The sequence below is a fragment of the Pseudonaja textilis genome, chromosome 4 (genome assembly GCF_049901715.1).
Source record: "Pseudonaja textilis isolate UNSWEBS1 chromosome 4, rPseTex1.2, whole genome shotgun sequence".
NCBI lineage: Eukaryota > Metazoa > Chordata > Lepidosauria > Squamata > Elapidae > Pseudonaja > Pseudonaja textilis.
Window position 1 is genome coordinate 34,077,847 of NC_141993.1, and position 22,042 is coordinate 34,099,888.

The window sequence follows — 22,042 nt, forward strand, 5'->3', positions numbered from 1 at the left end:
TTACAACATCTTACTCCTCTCTCTATTAATTTATCCCATCTTGGCATCAAAACCATAAATCAAAGTTATGTTATTTTTATGCAAAAAGTCTATAAGAGGCTTCCTATCATCAATGAAAATAGATAATGTCTTTTTTCTAATCAAAGAAATCAGTTTAACTGTTTCAAATATGTCAACTTCACCAACCATTCCGACATAGAATCTTTCTAACTATGCACATATAATAATTCTGCTGCTTTAATCATATATTGAAATAGTCTTCCATGGCTTTTATCTAAATATTTATCCTTTAATCCTTAAAAGACAATTTCCTGCTTCAGTTGAATATTAATCTTTAAAATCCTCTGTACCAATAATCCATCCTTTTATAAAAGGCGCCCATATCCAGGATGAAATCGTGTGGCCTGCAGGGATGCTGACGGGGAGAGTGGCTTGCACTTCTTCCCCAACAATGAGACCCATAGTTATTTAAATCAATGGAATTAAAATGTACAATCACCTGCTTCTAGTTGGTAGGCTGTCTTGGAAACAGTAGAAACTGCTGCCTGGATGGCTTCACTGGTATGGACATGTCCAGAGAGCAGCACCTTCCACCGTTGCCAAGACAGCCTACCAACTAGAACCTGATGGCTGGCAATCTTGCAGTCATCCAAAACAGAGATGGCAAGATACCATCAAGAGACACAGCTAACCATGCAAAGTGGTATTCAATTATCTGAAAAGCAGACCCTACATCTGCAGGAATACACTTGGAGGAGGAGGAGGAGGAGGAGGAGGAGGAAGAAGGAGGAGGTTTTAATTCATCTTTGTTCTTATTTTAATAGCAGCCACTTTAATGGAGTGTGGTCATCCAGCCATTGGCCTGTCACTCTCCCCTAGCTGAGCCGTGTTTATAGGGCTGTTTTGAGATATTAAAATTAGGAGAGGATCCAATATAGACCCCCTGAGAGCTCTTTTCTGCTGAGTTATAAGTGCAATAAGTAAATAAAAAGAAACAATTTGGTGTGCCATAGGCTACTGAATGGTTTGTTGGTTTGTTGTGAGGCTTCAGTGGTATATTTTATTTGTTGTGAAGCCGGTTCCCTTTCATTTCTTTCCTAATTTCCCCTTTCCCTAGAGGGAAAATCTACCCTGATTAAGCGTCAGTATTCTGTTCTGCTTCATTTTGCCCCCTGCTTGCTCATAAAAATTGTGCCTGGCTTTTAGCCCTGCTGAAATAAGTCCCCAAATTAAAGGAGAGCAGATATTATGGGAGAGATCTGATTGTTGACCTGGCATTAATACCCATTCCTGCACCGTATAATCTTTCTTCTACTCTGATGATATATCAGGCACTCTGTAAGTGGGTCATTTTAGTTTGCATTGTGAGTCTGCTTTTATAGGGATGTCAATCTTTCTCTGTCCCTGTGTTTCAGCTCCAGTGAAATAGTGAAGTTAACTCTCTATGATGATTCCATGAACAATGAACATTCGATTACATGCCACTCCCTCTTATTCATTTCCCTATAAATAAAAGATAAATGTATTTTCTCAGGCAAATGCTAATTTAACCCTGCAATAAAATGATGGCTCTGTTTAAACTTTGAGTCCATATACATCTAATTTATAAAGGAAAGCAGTTTAATTTGGGGGGTAGGGATGTGAGATAGGCTTAATATATAGTGGACAGAAATTAACCTCTGGCAGCATTTGAAATATTTTAGCTATTATGGGTTCTTCTTCAGAAAGAACTGTCTTGAAAAAATAGAAAACGCTGCCATTACCCATTTTGAATTTTCAATTTTTAAATATTTGGGAGTTTTTTCAAGCTGTTGCTTTCCACCCCAATGCTGACCTTATCACAAATTGCTTCTGACATTATTCTTTTTTTTAAAGCCTCTTAATATAGATGCCATTGTTGAAGAGAAAGGCTTTGACAAATATCTAGGATGAAAAAATTCTTTGGCATGATATTGCATAATTGTGTTTGCATCCGTAAGAAGCCTTTGACTTCTAAAATTTAAATTCAAGCTAGCTTCTCTTCACATTGATGAAAAGCAGATTTTCCACTTCTGCCATGCAGATGGTAATTCGTGAAGTGAACCTTTGCCCCCTTATCTTATTCCTGTTCCTTTTTGTCTCTCTTATATAACCTTACCCAAACTCAACCCAAACTCCACCTCACCCCAAATTGGACAAACAGGGATCATGCAAATTTGGACAGTGCCATAGTCAATCAATCAGATTAGAGCTGGAAGGGACCTTGGAGGCCTTCTAGTCCAACCCCCTGTTCAAACAGGACACCATATACATTTCAGGCAAGTGGCTGTCCAGTCTCTTCCTAAGAAACCTCCAGTGAACCTCCCTACAGCTTCACGAGGCAAGCTGTTCCAATGGTTAATTGTTCTCGCTGTTAGGAAGTTTCTCCTTAATTTCAGGTTGCTTCTCTTCTTGATTAGTTTCCATCCATTGTTGGATGTAAGAGGGTACACCAACTCTTCCATCAGGTCGAGGAATGGTGACTTAGGTTTCCACAAACAGTGATGTTCATTCGGTCAGTTTGTGATTGAAGCACCAGGCTAGAAACCAGAAGACTGTGAGTTCTTGTCCCATCTTAGGCACAAAGATAGTTGGGTGACCTTCTGTCAGCCTAGGAAGGGGACAATGGCAAACCACTTTTTAAAAATCTTGCCAAGAAAATTGCAGACACTAATGTATGCAGTTGCCAAAATCTATGCAGGAGTCAAAAACCAACTTGAATACATATACACACAGCAATGATGTTCACATACAGGATTACTTTCCATTATCTTCAGAGAAGGAAGTGGTGAAAATTAACAGTATATTTGTAATATTTGCTGAACTTCCAAATAGACCCAATGTAAATCTAGATAAATAAATTCTTTCTGGTAGGTGCCACACACTTAAAAAAAAGCAGTTTGGTGGCCCACTCATCCCATCCCAAAATATGCATATCTAGTTTCCAATAAGCTTTAGTTAAGAATTCCTCATGGACCTACAGTACATGGCCATTAGGAGACCCAAAATGCTGGGCCTTTGATTTGATGTAACATCAGATTTAAATCATTTATGTTTTACATCCCTGTATTCTTAACTTCGACATACACCATACTCAATGTGGCACAGAAATACAGATGTCCTAAAGACATAACATATAGCAGTCTGGAAAGAAACAGATTTCTGAAAGAAAAGAGGTTAGATTTATGTATGCACAATGTTCGGTGAAAAAAGCAGTCATCATACCTCCTACATATTCTATGCCTGGAGATTTGTTCCATATTCCAAGTTATTCCATATTCCAGCTCCTTGCCAAAACTATGGTCACAAGCCATGGTATCCCCATCTTCAAAAAGGGAGACCCCAGCCTAGTTGAAAATTACAGACCAATCTCTTTATGGTGCATCACCTGTAAAGTCATGGAATCAATTATTAACCAATCCATTATCCTCCACTTAGAGACAAACAACCTACTCTCTAGTAAACAATTTGGTTTCAGGAAAAAACTATCCTGTAATCTGCAACTCTTATACTGAAAAAACATATGGACTACACAACTCGATCAGAACAAAGCAATAGACGCAATCTACATAGACTTCTGTAAAGCCTTTGATTCAGTGGTACATGACAAACTAGCACTAAAACTAAAATCTTATGGTATCTCTGGACACCTGCATAACTGTATAGAAGCATTCCTGTCAAACAGACAACAAATGGTCAAAATTGGGAGCATCCTATCAAATTCTGTACATGTCAATAGTGGTGTCCCCTAAGGCAGTGTTCTAGGACCAACTCTCTTCATACTTTACATAAATGACCTCTGTGATCATATTAAGAACAACTGCGTTCTCTTCGCAGATTATGTAAAGCTATTAAAAACACCACAGAAAATACTACTACCCTCCAAAAAGACCTCGACTGTGTATCAGAATGGCCAATCAAATGGCAACTTCAAATCTCAACAAATAAATGCTCTGACTTACATATTGGCAAAAAAATCAGAAAATAAAATACAAGCTGAATACTCAAGACCTTGTTGATGATCCAAACTCTGTCAAGGATCTTGAAGTACTCGTCTCTAATGATCTAAGTGCTAGAGCCCACTGTAACTACAAGGCATTAAGAGTTGTTAACCTACTCCTACGTAGCTTTTTTCTCTGGTAATATTACACTACTAACTAGAGCATACAAAACATTTGCTAGACCAATACTTGAATACTGGAACCCACATTACGTATCTGATATTAGCACAGTTGAGAAAGTCCAGAAATATTTCACAAGAAGAGTTCTCCGCTCCTCTAATTGTTGCAGAATACCTTATGCCATCAGACTCGAAACTCTAGACCTAGAAAACCTAGAACTACACCGCCCTCGGTCAGATCTAAATATAGTATATAAAATCATACATTGCAATGTCTTACCTGTCAATGAATACTTCAGCTTCAACCATAACAATACAAGAGTACACAAATAGATACAAACTCAAGGTTAACCGCACCAAATTTGATTGCAGGAAATACGACTTCAGCAACAGAGTGGTCAATGTCTGGAATACTCTACCTGACACTGTGGTTTCTTCCCCAAACCTCAAAAACTTTAATCTTAAACTGTCTACTGTTGACCTCACCCCTTTCCTAAGAGGCCTGTAGGGGGCGTGCATAAGCGCACCAACGTGCCTACCATCTGTGTCCTATTGTTTCTTTTTATTTTTCTTATATGTATCCATTTCATATATTCATAACTATGTTTATACTTATACCTATTATCTTGTAAGCAATTGACAAATCAAATAAATAAATAAGTAATAAATAAATATTTCATTTAGAACCCTTTAGGTCTTAGCATCTTGCTAGGTTATTTCATGGTGCAATATTGGTTGATAGATTTATTAAATATACTAAATCAAAATTTAGTTTAAAATCATACCCAGAAGAGATTGGAAATTCTGTGTTGAATTAGAAATACAGTACAGAAAGAAAAATCCAGTTGTTTGGTCTTTATACCATAAATTTTCTTTTGCCTGTTCTTATGTCTTTACAGATCTGTCTTAATCGCCGCTGCCAAAACACCAGTATATTTGGTGTTCATGAATGTGCGACAAAATGTCACAGACGTGGGGTAAGCATTACAGATTCAATTTTTTATAGTTAGTCAATCTCCAGCTGAGCAATAAATCATTCATTGATTACAGCGCTTAAAACGGTGATTTTTTTGTAATATATCTGTCAGGTTTTTTTCAGCCTCTGCTTCCAGAAAGATCAATTTTCAATGCCCTTTCAATGTCCAAGAAAGGAAATGTGGCTTTTATTTGACAAAGCAATATTGCTGGTCACGGTGACCTTATCTTTACAAAAATTAACATTCAGCAGTTTAAAAACTAGAATGAATTCACTTATGCTCTTGTTAATGTTTCAAGCATAATAGGCTGGGGTGAAGGATTCTTTCAAATATATCCATCTGTTTGGAACAGAGGATAGGCATGTTCAGCCAAGGAGATGTAACAGAACTGAAATATTTTTAAAATGTTTTACAATAAAAATGAAGTGAAAACATTTACTGAGTCAGGCCATCCTAAGGAAATGTTCAGGGAGAAAATCAATTATGAAATTAAAATATAAATATATTAAAAGCATAATCCACCATTACTGTAAACAGTGTTTCAGATAATCAAACAAGACAGAATGTATATATGATAATAGGAGCTGATATGATTTCTTTCTGTCTTGGATGATCAACCTTCTAAATTTCAACGATGGCGGCTCCTTTTTAGGCAGTGCTTAACTTAGCCACATATGCTTAAATATTTTGCATATTTTGTTCTAGCATACATCAGCGTTCACAAGTATTTTGGTAAGACACTTAACTATCTATGCCCAAACCACAAATGAGAACCCACTGGTCACCTATTTTCATTGTAGCTTCTTCAGTCTTGTGAGACTAGGTGCAATTTAAACTTATTTAGCAAATCTGAGAACTAAACTTATTCACAATAATGCATATATAACACTCTAGGGACAAACAAACTCTTTGAAAAATGGGCTGCCTTTCCATAATCTTCTAGCATGCCAATAATCTAGTGACAATATTGTTAGGTAACTATGGCCATTGGGAAACCCAAAATGCTGGGGCCTTGATCTGTTGTAAGATCAGATTTACATCCTTTGGAATTGCAGCTTCCAAACTAGTAAATTGACTACATTCCTTCAAGGGGACATTGTAGAAGAAAAAATGCTATCAAAATCATTCTGGACGCAGGTACTGTAATCCTACACTCTTTAATTCTGGAGTCAGTTAGTTTTGTTCCACTTGGGAGTTACATTTGGAACAATCTATAAAAGGGTGTAGTCTTTGTAACATCACAAAGTATGATTGCTGTACCTTATTTACTTTTTTTATTTTTATGATAGGCATAAATCTTTGGTAGTGCTTTCCATGTTCATATGTGTACATGCTTTTGCTTTTGAGGTCTGCAACAATAAAAAAAATTGCCACTGTGAGGCTCATTGGGGTCCTCCCTTTTGTGACAAGGCAGGATTTGGCGGCAGTGTTGACAGTGGGCCAGTACGACAATCTGGTGAGTAAACAGACAAAAGAAAAGAAAAGATAAATGGAGGAACTGGTTTTGGACATCAGATTATCTAGGGATCTAGTTTTTTTATCTCAGTATCCACTTCTAGCTGCCATTGCAGATATAAACAAATAGGATTGTGTAAGGTGGTGCCTTGTTTCACTTTAATTGCAAAAGTAGTTACAGATGTAATTCACTGATTGTGCCTTTGTCCATTTATGGTAACAAAAGACTCTCCTCCATAGACCTTCCCAAATAAATTCTTTCTCTTCCATTGTTTTGTGCTGGCACATCTTCATGTCTTTCACCTTTGTCCTGTTGACTCTTTTATATAATAAATAACATTGGGTCTTTCAGATGATAGCAGCATAATATAAGTGACAGACTGGAACAAGCAATGTAATACAGTGAGAGGAAACTTAAGATCACTGATGAACTCTTGGAAGGACTGTGTTTTTTAATCTTCTTCTCCATATCTACCCATTCCTTCATCTGATTGAATGCTGTGCTTTTTAAACCCCATTGTCCTGAAAGATAAGGATTATAGTCACTGTCCCTTAGAGCCAAAGATCAGGATTGTAGTTTCTGTCCCATAGAGCCAGAGCAATGGTAAATTTGAGTCCTCACATAATAATGTTGGAGGTTGAACCATTCTAAATATGCTTCCAAGCATCCCTGAGAATGATTTAATACTTACAACAGAAGGTGAATTTATTTATAGGAAATATATAGGCAAAGGCCTAGGATCTAGCTGCCACAAGGAAGTGCCTGAAGGCAGGACAAGAAAGCGCCTGAAGGTGGGACAAGAAGGAAAAGATGGAAACTAATCAAGGAGAGATCCAGCCTAGAAATGAGAAATTTCCTGATAAAACTATCAATAACTGGAACAGCTTGCTTTTGGAAACTGTGACAGCTCCATCACTGGAGGTTTTAAAAAAGAGATTGGACAGTCATTTGTCCAGAATGGTATAGGGTCTCCTACTTGAGCAAGTTGGACTAGAAGACCTTCAAGGTTTCTTTCAACTATTCTATTCTATTCTATTCTATTCTATTCTATTCTATTCTATTCTGTTCTGTTCTGTTCTGTTCTGTTCTGTTCTGTCCTATCCTATCCTATCCTATCCCATTCCATTCCATTGTGCCTGCAGAAAAAGTATCTCCAATTAGCAGTGTTGGACAAGAATAGAGAGAATGAAAGGTAAAGAGAGAATGCAGAGGAAAATCTTAACTCTATATTTACACACTACTGCTGCTTTGTTGCAAGGAGGACATGGGGTACTGCAAAATCAGCACTATTAGATTTGCACCTCAAACAAATAATTTCACTGTATTTAAATTCTGCAGAGCAAACTTCATGGGTGTTTTTGTTAGCGCTATCCCATACAAAGTTTGGGAATTTCCAAGAGGCAAAAGTAATTTTCTCCCATTAATTGTAAATATCAATGTTTCATTCCTAGAAGGCTCTGAAATTTGTTAATATTGAATTGCTCTTGCAGAATAATGAAATTAACTTTTTGCTAAGGGAAATGGCAAACATCCTTCCATTAGGGTAAAATAGCTAAACATATTTTGCAGAGATGTTCAGGGAGATTAGGTAACATAGCCAGCTGTGAAGTTATACACGTGTGAAAAAGGCAGATGTAACACTAGGTTCCTCATATGGGTCACTTAAACTTCATCTGCATATAGCATACTTTGCTATCCTAGACAACAGCCCTAATCTTAAACTGTCTTGGCTTAATAAATCACAGACAGTATAGACTTCAGTTTTGATATCATTAGATTATTGATGACATTTTCCACATCATTCTTTCGATTCTTTAACTAAAGATGTGTTAACTAATTAAGTAGGAAACTTAGTAATAACTAAGTTGATTCAAGTAAGATCCACTGATTCGTATAAGATCACCTCACACAACTGTCATTCAAGAAAAAGAATTTAGAAGGTATACAGGTGAGTAGGAGCACATACACATGCATTGATATTTTTTTTGAATTTTAAAATTTAAATATCTGTGATCCTCCAAGTTAACTTTGTTAAAGAGCTACATATTAAATAAACAGCTATACCTAGGCAGTAGGTATATAATAATAATTGCTAAGAAAAGCAGAGTCCTTCCCAGCCTATGTACTTAAGAATCATCAATTTTTCCACAGGGTTCATTGTATGTGTGGATTAATAGGAAAACTTTTCTAGTTTCTTAACCTTTCATTTTTTGGCACTCCCCTAAAAATATATTTATTCTGCCTGCAAGTCTTAAGACAGCTTTATCTGTGCCTGAAATTGGGTAGGAATTGATTTTCCTCTTGTAAATCATATACAACCAAACCTTTGAAGTCTGTAAAGATATTTCTGTGTTGACTGGGTGTAAGAACAGAATCAGCGCTACATTCATGCCTACCATTGAAGTTTGGAAATGCTCTCAATTTGGAGGGGTGGAAGGGATAGACAGCATTATTCCAATTAAATGAGATGGCATTTACTGCAAAGTTATGGTAGTGAGGTGAGTTTGTGACATCATACAAATCTCTGTATCAGTACAGTGGCATAATGATTTTATAGTAAAATGAAGTTTAGATTTTTTTAAAAAAACGTTCTTATTCAGACAAGAATCCCTTCTTGGAATTATAATAGCAAAAACAAAACAAAAAATCCCAGGAGTTGAATAAGTGAATTTAATCACAGTTCAACATTACTTATATTCAGCAGCATTCCTACTGACTATATAAAGCCAAGTAACAACACTGTGAAGTTTGGATGTGCTCATGTCTTTGCATTGTGCTTTTTCATTTGAAGCCTGTTTCATCCAACTCTTTATCATAACAAATAAACCTAATAAACTCCATGGATATGATCACATTAATGCTAAGCACATTCTGCTCAATCTCTTTCCTGGTAATTTAAATAGGATTGTGATATATTGATCTTTTTCCCATTGGTTTCAATTTATTCTGGAGGTCAAGGAAGGGCACAATCTGTCCTTTCACACATGCAGTGAATAGAATTGATAATGCCAACAAATAAATGGGTGCAGGATGGGAAGAGAGTAAAAAATGGCACCAAAAACATTAGGGATGCCTGATCTGTTTCATTTTTCCTGGCCTGTCACAAGATACAGTAGTAGCTTATGCTATTTGCCAGAAATGTAAGTCTCGGCCTTCAACAGAAGGACAAAGAAACATTCAAGTATTATTTATTTCAGAGCTAGTTAGTTTTGCTTGGAAGGAGATATCACAGGACAGATTTATGGCTGTGGTGGTGCAGTGATTAGAATACAGTATTGTAGGCTAACTCTACCCACAGTCAGGAGTTCAATTCTGACTGGCTCAAAGTTGACTCAACCTTCCATCTTTCCAAGGGTGGTAAATGAGGGCCCAGATTGTTGGGGGTAAATATGCTTACATTGTAAACCACCCAGAGAGTACTGTAAATCACTATAAAGTGGTATATAAGTCTGTGCTACTGCTATTGCATTTTAAATAAATATAAGTTAAAAATAAGTAGACACAAAATATTTTTAATTTTAAATAGAGGTAGAAATCCACTGTTCTGTGCTAAATTTGTATTTACATACGACTTTTTAAACTTCTCAAGAGCTGAACATCTGTGGGATGTTTACCACAATCAAACTAAAAAGGATGCATAAAATGATAAATTCGAATCTCCAATATATACCCAATATAAATTCAAGAAATAAATAAATAAATATCCAACCAAATATAAAGATACCATACAAACTAGGCAGAAGCAAGGAGGTTGACTTATCTAAAACAATGTGAATTAAACTATGATTAAAAAGCTTGGGAAAATGAAAGTCTGCTCCCCTGTGCCAAAATTAGGTCATGTGATCACCATTTGCATGCTTCACAGCCAAATTCTGACCCAGTCAGTGGATTGGCTGACAATAAAATTATAAGTTGCAATCATGTGATGTGTTGCTTAACTGTAACATCATGGATAAAGCGATGGAGTTGCTGGTCCCAACTGTGATAATTAAATGAGTCCTTCCTTCCTTCCTTCCCTCTTTCCTTTCTTCCTTCATCACACACCTATAAACATGCCTACAATCTCTTATCAATACTGATGTAATAGTTATATTGTGTTATATGCCCCAAAATGATAAAGAACATCAATTCTAGAAAGACAGGGCAATTTCTTGTGAAGGAGTGATGTGACTTTAATTTCCCCATATATGTTGGGCAACTTTGCTTAGTTTTTCTCAAGTGTGGCTCTTCAGATGTGCCAGAACTGTGCTTTCATAATCTCAACCAGAGTGGTCAATAAGGAACAGTGATCCCTATTTGGGTAAGACTATCGCCTTAGGGAAATCTAGTTTATTCATTGCTATATTATTTGAGCCATAGAAGATGAAAGCACAGAATATCTGTAACCATGCCTTTTATCTAACTTCAAAATTAGTCCTTAATAGTTCTGTGTGTGTGTGTGTGTGTGTGTGTGTGTGTGTGTGTGTGTGTGTGTGTGTATGTTTGCATGATTGCGGATTAGAAATACTGCTACCCAAAATCCTAAGTAAGTGATTTTTTATTTAACCTTCTTTTTAATTAAGGATGATGGGTTTGTTTGTTTTAGATAACAGAAGCTTAATTGCAATACTTATAACCATCCTGTGCCTTCTGGTGGCCAGTTTACTTGTGTACTTCAAGAGGAAGATCTTGATTCGAGTGTTCTTTATTAATAAGAAGACTACAATAGAGAAACTTAGGTATGGTATTTAACATTGTTCTTTTTTGAAACTGCAACCTCAGGAAAAACTACCCATTGTCTATTGCTGATCAATGTCTTCCAGAATGAATATTACCTATATTGAAATGTATTTGAATATAAGTAGCTCAGGTTGGTAGTTGGGCTATATAGAAATCGGACCACGTCTCAGGAACAACAACCAGCCATTCAAATAGACAGAAACCAGACCATGACTCAGCAGTATCCAAACAAACAACATTAATTTACATCACACAGACAGTACTTAAAACCAAAGACCATGCCTTGGTAACAACAGCCAGCCAATCAAACAGTCCGAAGTCAGACCATGACTCAGAAGTAGCCGAACAAACAACATCCACACTAATTTGCATTACATAAAAAGGTATTTAAAGGCCAGTGCTCTGACAGATGAGTGCAATTCAAAGCACACTGGCAATGTCTCCTCGAATGGTGATGAAACGTTTGCAAACAAATTGCCGAGCTCAGAACTCAGACCAATAGCTAATTCTGTATTCTTTCATTAATATCATGTATTACAATGACACATTTCAGTTTATTCAGTTAGAAGTAAGGTTCTGTGTGAATGTGTAGTTTGTTCTTATTCATATATGAAATTGAACAAGTGTAGTGTGTGTCAAAGGTCAAAAGGGATGCTCTTAGTTCAAAACAGAAGCAACATATGAGGAGTTATTAGAGGAATTAAAAACACAGAAGATCCACTAAAGCAGGAATGGGTGGCCTGGAGCAACAGTATAAAATCACATGTGGTGATCAAAACTCTTGGACGCTTTTTTTGTTTTTTAAATTTGAATGCCTCTTCGCTTGTAGCTATCGCCTGGGAAGAGAAGAAAGAAAAAAATATGTCAGAAAAAGAAATAAAAGTTAACCTCACTCACTTTGCATTCTAGTTCCATCAACAATTTGCTTTAGCTCTACTAGTCATTAGCATTTAACCAGCTCAGTATCGCTGCAGAATTGGGTCCCTCAACAGAATAAAATCTGGTTTTGCCAACAATGAGGCATCATGTCTCTCATATGGATTTCTTCTTTTTAAAAAATGTAAAGCATCATCTGAGGAAAGTAGTCTTAATGAGATTGGAGCTGATGTGGAGTAGGGAATTAACTTTTTCCTTCCTTGTCCAGGAAAATTTCTCTTAAGAAGGAGATATTATTTTATTAATTTGATTGATATCCCACCTTTGTATTCTACCAAGGTGATCATCAAGATACAAAGTAAAACAAAACAATCAGCATAATTAAAGCATATAAATATTACACTCAGTATTTGTATTTGTCAGGGAGTTCGTATGCTTATTTTGCTATATCTGAGCCAGTTAACAATCCATTACTGGGTGGGACTGGAGATGTTTCTTTTAATACCTAAAATGGATAAGATATTGAAGGGGTTATTTTCTCCTATTCATTCATCTCAGATAGTGAAGCTTTTAGTCTACCTATGATGAAATAAATTACCTAAACAAAGTGAAAGGCTTTTCAGTTGCTATTTCACGAAAAGGAATGCCAAGTTTTAAGACCTTGAAAACCTTATGTAATATTTGAAATAAAAAAATTTTTAACCTCATTTGCTTACCTTTGTTACCTTTTGATTGATATCATTGTTTATAGTAGATAATTTAAGTGTAGTTGTTTTGTGTAATGTAGGTATATTAGAAAGATGAGCTGAAATACTGTATCGTGAATATAAATTGTTTGGGGTTTTTTCTTGCACTAAATCAAGACCACAGCACTTTGTGATGTTCTTGTTGTTGTTTCTCATTTTGTTTTGTGGTAAGCAATTAAAAAGTGGAAGGCATTTGCCTGCTTGAAATATTGAAAGATTGGAAGTAGCCTTTTGTCTCTAGCCCGTTGAATGAAGCACAATATCCATAGCGAAGGTCATTACTTCTTAAACACCAGCTTCATTAAAAGTATCCCTTGGGGGCTATAAGGCATCATTTCCACAGATTGCCAGAGCTAATTTAACAGACTAGTGGTTCTAAACAACAACAAAATCAATATTTTTATTCTTGCAAGAGTAATGGATGGATTTTGCAGTCACTGTTACTAAAAAAATAAAATAAAGATAAAGGAGCGTTATATCAAACTATAACCCTGATGTTATATTTTCCAAGCAGTAGCTATTTTTTTAATGAGTGTGTTTGCATTGCAGGTCTGTGAGTCAAACAAGGCCTTCCAGTTCATCTGAATCTAATCATGTTCATACTGCAGCATCCATCAGTAAGAAACTAGCCAAACAGCCACAAAATCCAACCACACCCAAGGTGCGTTTTATATAAAGTAAAGTTAAAGATTCCCTAGAGTCAACTCAGCTTCAAGTGTCTATATGGACATAGCTGTGTAATTTCTTTATTTTCAATAATTTGTCATTGCCTTCTTCCAGGATTTGAACAACCGTTGGACCTGTTAGCACCTATGTCTAAGGATATTTAATTGGATATCATTAAAAATGATTTTAATGTTTTTCTCAGTAGTTATTTTTTATAATTTTTATGTGTTATATGCCTTTTCCAACCTGCAGCACAAGTCAGAGAAACACAGTAATTACAAAACTGTCATCCCCCAAAGAATTCAAAATGTAACAACCTGCCAATTAATACACACTAACCATTGCAACCATGCTATTGACAACACCCTACAGTACAGCCAAGTGCAAATATATCCAGAATTTCTATAAAAAAGGAATTAACCTTGAAACTGCCAATCCTAATGAGTGCAAGGTGGGATAAACAGAGCCTTCTAGTTAAACATGCTAATTAAATAAAAGAAATTATACATCCATTTAAGGGGGCAACAGAAAGAAAAACCTGCCCAGAGAACATAATAAGTCAAGAGGTTTGTAGCGAGGGGGGTGTTAATAAATAAAGAGGTTTTTAGGATGTTCCTATTGGTATTAGGAAGTTCATTACCACTGATGACAAACTGACAAAATGCCTATTACAATGTGACAATGGAATTACATAAAGGGCAAATGCCACATAGTGATGCACATTTGATTACTTGTTTCTTTTTTAAAACAGATTCTGGCTATTCTCAGGAGCCAATTAGAATCCCTCCTGAGCAATGAATTCTGAAAAAACCCATAGGGTCCAGAATAGCCTGAATGTCATTGTTCTGGTTTGTCTAAGAACATGGAAAAACCCTGCCAAGAGACTATTGCAATAATCTGTGCATTGAACAACTAAGGTATGCACCAATAGAGCCTCTGTCAAATAAAGAAAGCAAAACACAAATTTGGTTAATGACTGAAATCAAATCAACACAGCCAGATTGGAAAATGCATACTGGTTTCCATACTCTAGACGAATGAAGATTTTAAGAGCTGAAACAAATAAATGTACTGGTTTCTGGATTGCAGCCAGTTCTCTTAGACAGAAATAATGCTTTTTAAACATCCAAGGATTAGTGTTTGAGTATGCTGTTAATTGGTTGTTAGTTGACTTCAGGAAAAATAAAGAGGGCATATTAAAAAGGAAGAGCCATTTAAACCAGCCCTGAAAGCAGTGACATTTAACCATTAATTTGTATATCTGAGAAGAAGCATATTGGCACAATTCAGCCAAAATGATTTTAACATTTATTTCAGTGGGAAAGATAATTTTGTTCATAGCATTTACTTTTTCCCTGGGTTCTTCTCATCTGCTTTTCTTTAACGGCAATAAACTGAACTTGAAATGCTTAGTTTTAGTTGTGCCATATGCAGTGTACTTAAACTGCAATTTATTTGCATATTGTTTTTATGGTCTATAGAGAAACAACGTACAATTGCTCCAGTATCAGAAAAGGGATATTAGCTACTTTGTGAAGGCCCAGGATGTATCGAAATGGAGTCCACCAGAGAGGGTCCAGCCACATCTTTGTGAGCTTTCCAGTCAACAGTCTGTATTTGGAAAGGTGCTGCCCACCAAGCCCCCTCTGAAATTTGACCTGGTATGTTGTTTTCGCCTCACCTCCATTTCTACAGAACCTGCAAATTCCAGAGGGCCAAACTAAATTGAGATTTCTTTGAATGGAGAATAAATAGTCCTTTCTAATCTTTTATTTCTATCTGTCTTACCAAGAAAACCCTAGGCAGTTTCAATCTCGATTTCTTTGGGCATTTCTTTACTAGCTTATTTCATTCTGAATGGCTACAGTAAAGGGAATTAATTCTAGTTCATCTAAACATTCCCAGTCACCCTCAGCATGTCTTCCTCCAGTGCCAGTGTTACAATATTTGTGACATGCTGTCAAGTAGCTGTTTGAATGCTAGATTGTCTAGAATTCAACAATGCCACAGCTGTCTTCCATTTTTGCTTCTTCTTATGAGTCACGGTGGTGCAGTGGTTAGAATGCAGTACTGCAGGCTACTTCTGCTGACTGCCGGCTGACTGCAATTTGGCAGTTCGAATTGCACCAGGCTCAAGGTTGACTCATCCCTCCATCCTTCCAAGGTCGGTAAAATGAGGACCCAAATTGTTGGGCGAAATATGCTGACTTTGTAAACTGCTTAGAGGGGGCTGTAAAAGCACTATGAAGCGGTACACAAATGTAAAAGCTATTGCTATTTTTGCTCCAAGAAAAATCACACGACTGCTTGTACATGTCATTAGGTCATGCAATGGTATTAGTGTGGAAGTATTAATACCAAAGTTGTAAAAGGGGAGGATCGTTGTTGAAGAGGAGCGGTAGTATAGAAGTGCACCTATTCAGATTCAAAGCAGAAAATCTGCTTTAGAGGGAATGTGAGTGTTCTTTTTGGCACATCACTAAAAAAAAAAAAGCTGCACCTTCTTCGGCATTTGCACCAGCTGCATGATCACAGGAAACATGTTTGAACTAAAGAGGCATTAAAGAAGCAGTGACAAGGTACAGTGATACTGTCACACTCTATTGGTGCTTTCATAATTGAAACATAAAGAAGCTGAAGCTTCTTTAAGGGAGTGCTGAAAGATGCAGTTAGTGGGCCAACATCCTCTCCAAGGCACATTGCTGCTTTGGGTCAGAAGAGCTGGATGTCACTAGTCTCTAAATAATTGATGTTATATTTGAGTAGTTCTAGCAGGGATCTACAGATGAGAAATTGTGCTCAGCCTATGCTCTCAGCTGATTCATCCTGGAAAATAATGTGGTAGAGGCATCTGCAGGATTGTATACTCTCATCAAAATGACGCAAACAGTGTCATATCATTGCATTGTAAGCTCTGCCCCTTTTGTACACAGTGACATCACAGTGCATACACAATGGCAAATGGGGATTATGGCACAATATTCCTTTCATCATTTATCCCTCTCCAGACACTTCTGCACTAGGAGCCTCTGATATGTTAAAACATGTGTTAAAACATTCATTTCTGAACAGGAACAGTGGCATCGCAGGGCTTGACTGCAACTGATGAAATTTCCATTTTGGAAGGAATCCGAAAATGAGCTATCCTATGTAGTTGGCCCTATCTAGAACTACATATCTTAGGACAGCATCCAGTATCCTAAGGTTTTGCCAGCTGTGTATTATTTGGTTCTCAGATTACAACTTTTTAAATTTGTTCAATTTAATTTGGTCAAAGCTATTGTTTTCTGAGCCAGCCCACTTCCATCTGTTGTTGCTTGGTGTTATTATTGTTCTTTTGCTAGGATGGTAGCTTAACCGCTTCACATGTTCTGATTACAGCTCCACTCAACATTTGTTGAAAGCATTTGACGGTACAGCCAGCCTCAAAACCCCATAATTTTGAGAGTTACAATAACGATTGAAACATTGAACCAATCCCACAGATTGACCACAACTGCATTTCATAACAACAATTAAAAGTGGAGCGGGTTCTGTAACCTCAGTACATTGCTGCTGGTTTTGTTTCCACATCAATTCTTGCTTGAAGAAATCTATAAAGTTTGATATTTCATTTGTAACATTTTTATAATTCTGAAGTTGCCACTGTTTAAACTTTATCTATTTACTTGCAGATCTTACATCTGAAAAAAAAATTGGCATTGACTTGGCCAGCTTTCACATTCCTTCAAAAATCAGAACACAGTAAAATAACTTTTTGATGGAATCTGATTAGTCAGACCACAAATCTAGATTTTTTTTGAAAGAAACATGAATTAAATACTATATTATTCCATCTCCTGCTTTCTACAAACCTCCTAAATGTGGTGGTGTTAATTATGATACCACCTCATTATCTTTTGCAAGCACTAGGCTGGAACTGTATGATGCAGCTGGCAGCTTTTTTTTTTTTTTAGCAATTGCCAGTCTCTGTACTGAAATTACTTTGATCTTGTTTTTGTTCATCCTCTTCCCTAGAATTGTCTGAGCCAGACTATAAAAAATGCCATTTTGCTTAGAGGGAAACTGGAGAATTGATGGATTCTTGCAGGATTTTCCCTCTTCTTAATTTATCTTTAGTATTATTAGTTACCTGATTTGTATTTCTATTCATATTAAGGCAGTATGAGGTGCTTATGTGGGTACATATGAGCTAACCTTTGCTTTTTGAGTCAACATTAATATAGCAGTTTGACCTAATCACCAGCTGTTCCTGAAACTTGGTAATAAGCAAACAAACAAAACTGTAGGTCAGTTAATTGTGTGATTACGTTACTACACTTATCTGCAAGTTCTGGTTTACCTATACAGTACAAGCACACTGTTAGTTGTTATCTAGTCTGCAACTTAGTATTATTCAGAATCAAGTTTCTTCCATCGTAAGCACGCTTTTGACTGGATCTAGCAAAACTCAGATTTAGAATTAAGAATAAGCTGCCACAGATACGTGCAAGCATGATCTATAATTTGCTCTAGAGTCCCGTCCCTCCCAAATAATGTATTGGAATCTGATGCTTGGAGCCTTAACCAACATCTGTTCACTGAAGACACAGACCACCAGCCATAAGACAGTTGATCAGGCCCTTGTCTTAAAAACAAGCTGAAATTAGACCACTGTAATTTGCTGTGCTTGGAGCTACACTGGAAAATCAACCCAGAAGCTTGAGCTGGTCTGGTGCACAGAGGAATGCTTGCTTAGTGATGAGCCATAACACAACCATATCTTATCTCTATTGCAAGTGTTGCATTACCAATAGACTTGTGCATATAATTCAAAATGCCGATCACTATAAGAGCACATATGGTTTGGGGCCTGGCAGCATTTTAGAAACCACTTTCCTGATTAGTTTCCACTTGCCTTACCTAGACAATTAGAGAGATCTAAGTATCCCCAAATAAGAGGAGGTATAGGATGAGGGAGTCTGATGGCATCACCCAAACTCTGGAATAGTTTCCTTCTGAAACACAATCCATGGTTTCCAGACACACATGAATGATCTCTTCTACAAAGTTTGGAAATTTAGGTGCAATATAAAACAATTTTGAATAATTTTAACTTTTTACCTTTACTTGCTATTGTAATTAACTTTGTTCTAATTTTGTATTGCTTTTACTATGTAAATTCTGTAAGGTGTCTAGAATCTAGACAGTTTCAGTCAAATAAAGCTGATAAACACAAGCAAATACCCGATGAAGACTATAATGTAGAATTTTTAAAAGCATGACTTTAATTTAGCTACTGCCCTCTCACTCTTAGCTAATATCCACTGTCTTTTTGTCCCATCTCTGATATAGGTATAATTATAGATTTTAGTTGATTGAAGAATATAGCCAAAGTGCTTATTAATTTATTGGATTTATAAGGCCTTTTATTTTGTAGAACTGAAGGTGCACACATGTTCCTTCCTCCTATTTTCCTTACAATTAAAAAAAAGTGAGGTGAGTAAAAGAGAGCGAAAGCTTAGAGTGAGTCACCTAGTCAGCTTCCATGCCTAAGGGAGAACAAACTTTATTTGTTTGATAAGTTATAAATAAATAAATGGTAAAATGCTGCTATAATTTCATCCCCTAGAAGAATATTGCTAAAGGTATTGAATAACATTGTTGTGCCTCACAAACTAGCATCTCTGTAGATAGAAGTCCAATGTTTACATAGCTGTATTCTGAGTTCAGATTGTTTTTTGCCGTTTTCAGAAATTGTGTACTTACTAAAAAGGAACAAATTACAGTGAAGTTAAAAAAAATGGAGCCACCATTTCTTTCATGACAAAACACACAGTATATATTTGAAGTGTCTATTGTGTTCTGGAAGCTATAAAAAAGACAACCATGATTTATAACATAATAAACATTTTAGTAGTATTTCTTCTCCCTGTATCTGTCAGAAGAATGGCATAGAAGCTGATATTTTTTTCTGTTATAAAAGTCAGCAACTTTAAATGTCCATTACAGATGCAATTTTAATAGCAGCCTTTTTTGTTAGAGGACATAGATGAGTTTATTGCAGATTGTAACTGTTAAGAAAACACTTCAATTAACCCAGAGCTACTTATTCAAGTATCCTATGGCCAGAACCACTGGATATAAATCAAAATAACAAAAACAGCAATGTGTTTGATATTTTTTATTCACTCTTGAGCCTAGATGTATCACCAGGTTTATAATTCATAAAGCCAGACTTCTAATTAACTTTACATTTATTTGAAGTTATGCCTTATCTCTGGAACCTGCTTATTGTGCTTTATGATAAAATGCTTATTGGTTTTGCATCTTTTGGGGGAATATGAGAATTGATAAGAATTTGGGTTTTATTTTAAAGCAGTTAATAGGAAAAAGACCAGGGTATAACTGACAGGATAACATTTAGCAGGCTGCCTGGCAGAAAGATGATATTAAATTGCTATAATTTGGAAATGTCTCAGTGACAAATGTACACAATGATCATCTTGTGTTTCCGCTCTTGGCATATTTATTAGGTGCCTTGTCATGTTCTCTATTTGAAATAAAGAACAGATTTATGTAGGTAAAACATTTTAAAAGAGTTGATAACTTTGTATGCTTAATAAAGCCATGCATTTTTGTTGCACTTCAGTTTTGCCAGCTCTTTCATAGCTCCCCTGAATACATTCCAAGAAGTCCTTTCTGACTGTATTTTTTTCTTAATGTTTTTTTAATTATTATTTACTAGAAATAGAAATCATGGAAACTCATATAATGCAAATGTTGTTTTAATTAAAGCATGTTATGAGGGATGGGCAGGATGATGAATAATAGAAACATTAAAAGCTAAATCAAAAAGAGCTGCAGTTTTTGACTGAACTATCACAAATTATAACTACAAAATTGTGAAGAACTGTTTAGTAGCATTCTTTAAAATACACAATGTTTTGGTATTTTATCATTGACTGTATTGTGCATGGATAAAATCTACAAAAGAAAATAAATGAATTGCAATATTGTGATTTTGTTCCCACACTGTAGGAATCTTACAAACCAAGTCCTCCTCAGAAGCCTTTGCCAGCTAATCCTCAGAAGAACAAAGCTGTTCAGTTTGATCCTGTTTCTAGGACAATGTCTGAGCTTCCAAAACCTAGGCCTCAAATTGCTCCTGTCAGGTTAGTTTGGTTGTCTCTTAGTATGTTTCACGCTAAGCTTTTGATGGAAGTTACCCAAGTCAGATTTTATGAGCACCATGATGCACAAAGTTGCTTAATTTTGCAATAAACATGTCACGTGAAGAATCAACTTCAGCATAAACCAAGCCACCACAGACTGGCAGTACACAATGTAAAATAAATTCCTTTTATCTGCCCTGAACTTTGACTATTTAATTTAGCAGGTTTTAATACTGTGGAAAAACCATTTCTTGCCTTATCCCCCAAATCATAATTTTAATACTTTTAATATGTATGCTAAAGAGATAAACCTGTCCCAGCTCTTTAGTGGTCTAGAGATGGCAATGATCAGAATAAAATATTCCAATATTATGAAAACACACACAGAGAGAGGAATTAATTATAATTCATGTAAAATTTAAAATATAATTGAAAGACATCAGAAATCAAAGACATCACACCCAAAGTTCTATGAAAGAGATCTTTTAAGCTATTCCCTCCCCAAAGTGGGAAAACCACAAGCTGCTTTTCCCAGAAAGATCATTTTGGTCAGGTTGATTCTAGCTGAAGATTGTGATACCAGGCTCAGGGCCTAAAGGTTAAAAGCAATAGTTTAAATTGCACTCAGAAGCTGATTGGTAAGTCGTGCAAGCCAGGGGTGTGATTCAAATTTTTTAACAACAGGTTCTGTGGGCATGGCTTGGTGGTCATGTGACTGGCTGGGAGTGGCCAACTCAATATCACTCACATCAAGGTACGCATCTCCTTGCCTGGCTTCTCGTGACTGTGGGGATGCTGCAACAGTCATAAGTGTGAAAAACGGTCATAACTCAACTTTTTTCAGTGCCATTGTAACTTTGAATGGTCACTCCACAGAGGCAAAATACCAGCAAAGGAGGGGAAAAAAAACTCCAGGGACGTTCCTGAGACAGGAAGTCTAGTCCAGCCAAGAATGTAATAAGGGTTAACGGAGAAGCAGTTTCTGTAAGCAACACCAGAATGTTTCCTTCCTGCCTTCCTTACAGGATTAGGCCAGTAATTTCTTCTAACAACTGGTTCTCCAAACTGCTCAGAATGTTAACAACCGGTTCTAGCAAATAGGTGCGAACCAGTAGAATCCCACCCCGGTGCAAGCACTGTGTTATAGTGTAATGTGCTCCTGTCAGATGTTAGGGAACCTATAGGCCACAGCATTCTGGGCCATTTTAAAGCAATCCCCAACTAGAACCTAACAACGTAATCCAAATGGGTGGCAATAAGGCCATTAGCTCCTGTTGCAGCAAAGTCTCTTGTCCTGGGTGCAGCTGCAC

General features: G+C 36.4%; 2 protein-coding genes across 2 annotated transcripts in view; one reads left to right on the forward strand and one right to left on the reverse strand.

The window, feature by feature from the left end:
- Window positions 1-22,042, forward strand: part of ADAM12 (ADAM metallopeptidase domain 12) — a 287,867-nt gene that overhangs the window by 261,822 nt on the left and 4,003 nt on the right. Inside the window, exons 17-22 of the mRNA XM_026704952.2 lie at window positions 5,038-5,115; window positions 6,463-6,571; window positions 11,157-11,289; window positions 13,462-13,573; window positions 15,060-15,239; window positions 20,599-20,732. Of these exons, the coding sequence (XP_026560737.2) occupies window positions 5,038-5,115; window positions 6,463-6,571; window positions 11,157-11,289; window positions 13,462-13,573; window positions 15,060-15,239; window positions 20,599-20,732 (746 nt within the window). The remainder of the gene's footprint in view (window positions 1-5,037; window positions 5,116-6,462; window positions 6,572-11,156; window positions 11,290-13,461; window positions 13,574-15,059; window positions 15,240-20,598; window positions 20,733-22,042) is intronic.
- The window catches only part of FANK1 (fibronectin type III and ankyrin repeat domains 1), a 58,903-nt gene continuing 48,178 nt past the window's right edge, over window positions 11,318-22,042 (reverse strand). The window contains exon 12 of the mRNA XM_026704980.2: window positions 11,318-12,126. The gene's annotated coding sequence lies outside the window, so the exon portion shown is untranslated. The remainder of the gene's footprint in view (window positions 12,127-22,042) is intronic.